The sequence below is a fragment of the Haliaeetus albicilla genome, chromosome 12 (assembly GCF_947461875.1).
Source record: "Haliaeetus albicilla chromosome 12, bHalAlb1.1, whole genome shotgun sequence".
Taxonomy (NCBI): Eukaryota; Metazoa; Chordata; class Aves; order Accipitriformes; family Accipitridae; genus Haliaeetus; species Haliaeetus albicilla.
The window spans coordinates 35733036-35739830 of NC_091494.1; the positions used below are offsets into that span (position 1 = coordinate 35733036).

Here is a 6795-nt window from a genome sequence, read left to right on the forward strand (position 1 = left end):
CCCCTGTGAAACGGGTGGGACTTTAGAGAAAAAGCATCTAGTACGTTATACCACACTCGGCTCTTGTGGCAGTGAGTTGGTTTAGTGCCTCTCCCCTTTCCCGATTTTTTTCTATTCTTTTTTTTTTTTTTTTTTATGCCGCTCCGCTGCAGCCTGCCCTGGCCTGGAGGCGGGGGGGGGGGGGGATTAAACGCTGGTTTCGCCCGGAGAGCAGCAGAGCTCTCGCCGGGACAGCCCGGCCGCTGCTCGGCTGAGGAGCCCCGAGGGGGACCGGGCCGGAGGGGTCCGTGCCCCCTTCAGCCCGCCAGCGGGGGGGGGGGGAGCCGGGGAGCAGCCGGCCGTGCCTGCGAGCGCCCGGGGCGCAGGTGAGGGTGCCCGGGGGGGGGGGGGGATCCGGGAGGCAGCCGCCCTTACCTGGGGGGGGTGCTTCCCGGGGAGGAGGCGGGGGAGCCGGGGCTCGGCCCCGCGGCCCGCCGTGGCCCGGTGCTCGCAGGCGGTGGCGCTGCGGCAGCTGCCGCTGCTCTCCCGGCCCGGCCCGGCCCGGCCCTCCCCCGGCTCGGGCGAGGAAATGACCTAAGAGGAAACCTGGGCCGCGCCGGGAGGGAGCGGGGCCGGGGCGGCGGAGCCCCCGGGACGCTCCGGCGATGCCCCGGCGACCAGAGGATCCAGCGGGGGCGGCCGGCAGGTCGGTGGCGTCCGGCTTCCCCCCCCCCCCCCCCCCGCCCTTCCCTGTCCGGGAGCACCGGGGAGGGCCGGGGGCTGCTTTCCCCGGGATCCGCCGCTGCCTCCGTGCCGGGGGGCTTTTCGGCTTGTGCCGCCCGCGGGGCTGGGGCGAGGCGAGGCAGCAGCCGGGGGGGGGGTTCCCGGGGGGCTCCGGTGGCCCAGGTGCCCCGGGCAGGAGGCGTCTGGGCGCTGGGGGGGGTCCCTGCGGCTCGGCGGGGATGGGACGGGGGTCCCGGGCGGCTGGTAGTGCCCCTGGGACGGGCACGGGGGGATGCTCAGGGGCGGCAGAGGAGACTCGCCGCTCTTCTCCCTGCCCTTGCGATGGAGGGGGCACGTCTGGCCAGTCCCGCCATGGGTGACCCCCACAGCGTAGGACCCCGGCACACGGGCCGGCTGGTCACCGGCAGATCAAGGACGCTAACCCCAACCGTGTCAGTTCCCCGGGACTGGCTCGTCTAGTGGGGACCACTTGCAGAGGAGGAATGGGTACCCACGGGTGACGCTGTGCCCACTGTCACCCACCGCCACCAGCCCTTCAGGCAATGTGGTCCTGGCAGCAGGATCTCTAGTGCAGGTGGGGCCTGGCTGGTTTTATGCTCACACGCTGTGGTTTGCTCTGGGCAGGGTTATTTGGCAGAGCAGTTCAAAGCAGCTGTGCCCGTCCCCGAGGAGCCGTGGGGAAGGATGCTCCGGGAGAGGCGCTGGGCGGTGGTGGCAGAGACGCTGCCAGACAGGCTTGGGCGCTGCCTGCTTCGCTGCGAGCAGCGCTGAGCTCTCACCAGGTTCCCTCCGCGCAGCAACGATGCTGGTGGGACGTGGGGCTGTCGGCGAGCTCGGAGGGCTCTGCTGGCAGTGCAGAACGGCATGAGTGTGGATACAGAGGGAGAGAGACGGTGCGGAAGGAGGAGAGGTCGGATGGGAAGGCGTTTGCCAACCATACGCGGCACGGAGGGCACCCAGCTGCTTTTGTGAATCCATCTGGGAAAGAAACCTCTGTGCAGGTCCCAGGGCAGGTAACCCTGCGCAGGTGAGAGCTTCAGCAGCGTGAGCAGGTTGTCACCCCCGTGGGGCAACGTGTGCCCTGGGCCTTGTGGGGAGGGCAGAGACGGGCCTCTACCCACCGGCGAGCTTCGCTCTCTGCTCTGAGTTATTACACGTTGTGCCACGGCTTCGTGGCAAGTGGCACGTCCAAGGGGTCAGACTGCCTGGGATACGTGTCCCATGGCTCTAATGGGCGACGGGCTCTCCGGCTTTAAGCCGGGTAGGGACCTGTTTGCACAGAGGGGTGAGTAACGGCCCAGGAATTTTGATGAGCTGGCAAAACTCAGTTGGCCGATTGCCTTCTCCTGTTTGTGCTGTGGGTCTGGCCAGCCCAGCATTTTGCATCCAGCAGATCATGCGTGCGCACCAAAGAAAGCCTTTCCTCTCTGTGCCGCGTGTACCCTCTTGCTGCCTTCGTTGTATCAAAAAAGAGAAGAAAATTAATCTAGAGACCGCTGGTACTGCAGAGAGCTGTGCTTGACTGCAGGGGGATGAGACGGGAGCTGTTGCTGTTGGGGATTTGGCTGCAGAGCTTGCTGTGTCTCGCTGGGAGTTGAGGGAACCTGGCTCCGGCACAGGAGAGGTGCTCTGCTCATTCTGGCGAGCGTGCGTTGGATGCTTAGGTGCTGGTTTTGATTCTTCCCAAGCTTTTGTGTGAAACCAGCTGAATTGGTGTTTCAAAGGCGAAAAGGAGCAGCTGCATGGGGTGCTCCTGCATGTGCTTCCCTGTGATATACCCACAGGGAAGCTGTCTGAGGGAAGATCGGTATATTTTGAGGTTGCTGTCCGCTTTGAACCTGCAGATCAACAGACTGAAACGCATTTCTCATATCAGAAAAATGTAAAGGCTCTGAAGATGAAGCCCTATCATAGGCTGGTAGGAAGCAAGTCTTAAAAAGATGTGGGAGTGAGGCTTTGCTCAGATCTAGGGCCAGAGTTGGGTACCCTAATAACAGAGGAGTTTCCTTGGGGTGGGGGGCTGTCAGGACAACAGCCTGTGCTCCAGCACTAGATGGGATTTGCCAAATGGCTGGGTGAAGGTCTGCCTCTCTGCCCAACTAAGCTCTGTGTGCTCTTTCCCCAGGGACTGTCACTAGCCCATCCGTTGGCCTGACTCTTGCCCTTGGAGGAAGCCAGTCATGGGGGAAACTGGTAAAGAAGAGTATAAAATACAGTCGTTCGACACTGAGACTCAGAAGCTGCTGAAAACAGCCCTCAAAGGTCAGCAGGCTTTTTACTGGCTCCTCTGCCACATGCAGCTTGGCTGGCAGATGAGACTGGATGCTTGGACCCATTTAAGGAACACCAACTGCTAAGTGTAGAAAAGCTGTTTCATAAACGCTGTTCATCCCTGACTGGGTCCCGTTGGTGAATCTTCTTCTGGAAGGTCTTTGCTCCCTGCCTCTTCTTGCCCTCTCTCACCTTCTCCCCAATGTTTAATGGTGCAGCTGTTCAAACTCAGCTCCTGGTTCTCATCATTGGGGTTTTCTCTGATTTCGGGGTACCGTCCTCTCCTGCTCTAACCCAGCATCTCTCCCCAGATGTGGTCTCTCGCCCCTCTCCAGTGCCTAGCTCCTGCTCTCTGCCCCTCCTGACTGTGAGGCTGTCTCGTCCTCCTGGCCTCCGGGGTCTCCTGCTCACTGGTCATGTCTCTCTATTCAAAGCCCAGCAGGAGTTTGCACATCTGCCTTCCACTAACCCAACTTTGAAGCAGTGCTGGGATTTCAGATTCAGATCAACTTCTTGCTTCCCGTATTATCTGCTTTCCTCCATCGCTTTCCCATCGTGATGGCTGTGTCTCCAGCCTGGGAGGACTATGCACCGTTGGAGATGGTATCTCAAAAGTAGCTGGCGTACGAGAGGGGCTGTGACTCTTGATGTGAGAGTGAACATGAGGTTTTGTACCAGATAACATGGTTGTAGCAGGCCCTGCACCGACCTTGGTTGCTTTCCAGGTACCCCAAAGCAAGCAGGACACAAAGGGTGCTGGGTCCTGACTGTGTTTCTCCTCTCTGCAGACCCCAGCAACGTGGACCTGGAAAAAGTGGCCAATATTATAGTGGACCAGTCACTCAAAGACTGTGTGTTCAGCAAGGAGGCAGGGCGCATCTGCTACACCATCATCCAGGTGAGACCTCCTCGTGTCCAGACAGCGAAACACTTAAGCTTGTCCCTAGGCTGGGCCAGGAGAGGCTTCCTCCCAGCCCTGCGCTCTGGCCCTTCAGCCAGCTTTCCTCTTCTGCCGTTTGCCCCGTGCAGTGGCAGCATCCAAACGAGCAGCCGGCGAGCACAGGCAGTTAGTTGCGGCTTTCCTGCCTCTCTGGGCAATCACAGGAGGGTTATCTACGTTGTCCAGCATCACCCAAGTAGCAGCATCCCCCTGCCCCTCTCACACCCCCATTTCATCCCTCCATCCTGCTTTTGTGGGCTCGTAGGCAGAGAGCAAACAAGTCGGCCAGAGCATCTTCCGGAGGAGCCTGCTCAACCGGCTGCAGCAGGAGTACAAGGACAGGGAGGAGCTGCGCACCCGCTCGCTCCAGGCGTGGATCTGCTACGTCACCTTCATCTGCAACATCTTTGACTACCTGAGGGTAAGGAGCCAAAGCAGGAGCACCCAGCTGCTGCTGCCTAGGGGTGCCAGAAGGGCCTGGGTATCCGAAGATGCCAGGGCAAGGGTGTTGGATGGGTGTTGTACAGAGCCCCAGGGCCATGGCTCGGCAGTGGGGCCCAGAGCTGGTTCTCAGCATGAGAATGCTGCCGGGGCTGGTGCTACTTACAGGCAAGCTACCAGGCTTGGAAAGGCAGAGCCATCTCTGGGAACAGTCACAAAGTCTGAACTTCCTCGTTTTGTACCTGGTGTTTGAAATCCCCTGATTTGCCTGCTCCCAAATGTCCCAGATTGAACTGGTTTAGTTGCTATGAGGTCCCGGGGGGGACCCGTGGGTGCTCACATAATTTCTAGCCCACGTACTGACGGAGTTTGTCTGCAAGCCTTTGCTGCAGTGTGTATACTTGGATGCCTGCTTGGGATAGATGTAAAAATGATGCAAGCAGAGATGCAGGCAGGAAAAATGCTGTTGCAACCAGTGTATTTCCCATGACTACCTGCTTACATTTAAAAATAGATGTTTTTTACATCATTTGTTCAGCTTCTCTGGCTCCTGGAGACTCGAATATCTGGTCTCCTACGTAAATCCTACCAATATGGCATTTGGCAGCACAACTAAATTCTGCTCCCTTCTCCTTTGAAGAGCAGCAAGGGAACCACTATTTAAAATAGCTGCAGACTGCTCCCTTTCTGGCCCCAAACTGGCAATGGCTCCTGCCTCCTTACAGGTGAACAACATGCCCATGATGGCTCTGGTGAACCCCGTTTATGACTGTCTGTTCCGGCTGGCACAGCCCGACAGCTTGCGAAAGGAGGAAGAGGTGAGTGCAGGGAAGAGGGCTGCTAATGCCCTTCTTGTCCTGCCAAGGACCAGCAAAAAGCACAGCCTGGGGGGATGCAGAGGGTGCTGGTGCAGAGGAGGGAGAGCTGCCTCCCCAGTGCAAATCGCTGGACTTTCTCAGAGCTTTAGCGCATGTTCCCACCACTTCCCTCTGTTCTTGGAGGGACTTCCTTGCTCCGGCCTTGGCTTCAGCCTTGCCATCATCTCTTGGACATCCTGCAGGAAATTAACATTTTTCCACCTGTGCGGGTGCATTTCTCTGGCAATTTTGTCTGAGAGACGGGGGAGTTCAGGATGTGCTTTTCCAGTGCTTTTGCCAGAAGAGACATTCAGCCTCTCCTGCCTCCTGTCACTGTGACTTGGGGGAAGCAGAACTGTCACCTGTTGGTAATCCAGAACAGAGGCAACAGGATGAGTTGGTCCGTTAGTGACTGATGGAGACCTCCACAGCCATGAGCCAAAGCTCCCCATTCCTTTGTACTCAGCCATCTTTTCTTCCTTCTGAAGGTGGACTGCTTGGTCCTACAGCTCCATCGCATCGGTGAGCAGCTGGAGAATATGAACTCCCAGCGGATGGATGAGCTCTTCTCCCTCCTCCGAGACGGCTTCCTTCTGCAGGAGGGGCTCAGCTCCCTGTCCCAGCTCCTACTGCTGGAGATCATCGAGTTTCGGGCTGCCGACTGGAAGATGACGGACGCTGCCCAGAAATACTATTACAGCGAAGTGATGGATTAACCTCTCTACAGCAGAGGTGGAGAGATGTCCCCAGCACTTTCACCAGCAAGCTTCTTACCAAGTTTGAATTTCTTTTCACGTTAATGTTTTTCTAGCACTTCCTGTAAATAGGATTTATACTGGCTAGAGCCTCTGGGCACGTTAACTGTCAGGCTGCAACTGGTGCTAGCCTGACTGTGGAGGTTTGGAGAGTTGGGAAGGGCAGGGCATATTTAACTCAGCAAGTTGTCCCACTGATTTTGTCTAATATTGGGCTGCTGCCAGCAAAGGGCAAGGAAGGCTTCTAGCTCAAACCAGCATTTTATGTGGGTGTTAAGGAAAGCACAGTTTAGGCTGAGAACATTCTGGTTCACCTGAGAGCCAGCGGAGCTGCGGGAGGCGGAGGGGAAATCTTTCACAGCTCAGGTTGTAACTGGTTCTCTGGGACAAGTCACAGAAAACACTGTGGCCTCACAAACAGCTCAACCAAGTGCTCTTTTTCACAGACTCCTTCTAGCACGCTGGCTGCACCTGCATGCACACAGCCTCCCCTACGGGTCACGAGCCACCAATACCTGCCACAGAGCAGCCTGCAGCAGGAAGGTCCCCAAGCACATGTAGCTAGGAACAGGTTTTATAAGTTTTATACAATAACTGTCATGTTTTTTCAGAATTTAGCGGGTTTCAACTATGGTATGTTTCTTATAAGAATGGGAGAGGAAGAAAGGAAACAAAATAGTTTATTGAAGGATTTTTTTCTAATAAAAGCTTTCCACTAACATGTGCCCTGCTTTCTCTCTACACAGCTACTGAGCTATGAACAATACTTCAAGGTTGCTCCTGACTGAAGCCTTAAGGCTGCAATAGT

General features: G+C 57.2%; 1 protein-coding gene across 3 annotated transcripts; it reads left to right on the top strand.

Annotated features, from left to right (window-relative positions):
• Nucleotides 1-224: 224 nt before the first annotated feature.
• MIF4GD (MIF4G domain containing) lies at nt 225-6706 on the top strand. Of its 3 annotated transcripts, none has more exons than XM_069799100.1 (6): nt 225-365; nt 2849-2985; nt 3783-3892; nt 4200-4355; nt 5101-5193; nt 5721-6706. In XM_069799100.1, exons 2-6 carry the CDS (start codon nt 2904-2906, stop codon nt 5946-5948), a joined length of 669 nt encoding a protein of 222 aa, XP_069655201.1. In that variant the 5' UTR covers nt 225-365; nt 2849-2903; the 3' UTR covers nt 5949-6706. The 3 variants fall into 3 exon arrangements, with proteins under 3 accessions (XP_069655201.1, XP_069655199.1, XP_069655200.1); XM_069799098.1 differs by lacking the exon at nt 225-365 and adding an exon at nt 551-685; XM_069799099.1 differs by lacking the exon at nt 225-365 and adding an exon at nt 1033-1750.
• The last annotated feature ends 89 nt before the right edge of the window (nt 6707-6795 follow it).

Excerpts from the sequence above, each read along its gene's own strand:
- MIF4GD (XM_069799100.1), top strand. The coding sequence starts at position 2,904 with ATGGGGGAAACTGGTAAAGAAGAGTATAAAATACAGTCGTTCGACACT. Across the intron at positions 3,893-4,199 it reads TCTGCTACACCATCATCCAG|GCAGAGAGCAAACAAGTCGG; the intron begins GTGAGACCTCCT and ends GTGGGCTCGTAG. Across the intron at positions 5,194-5,720 it reads GCTTGCGAAAGGAGGAAGAG|GTGGACTGCTTGGTCCTACA; the intron begins GTGAGTGCAGGG and ends TTCCTTCTGAAG.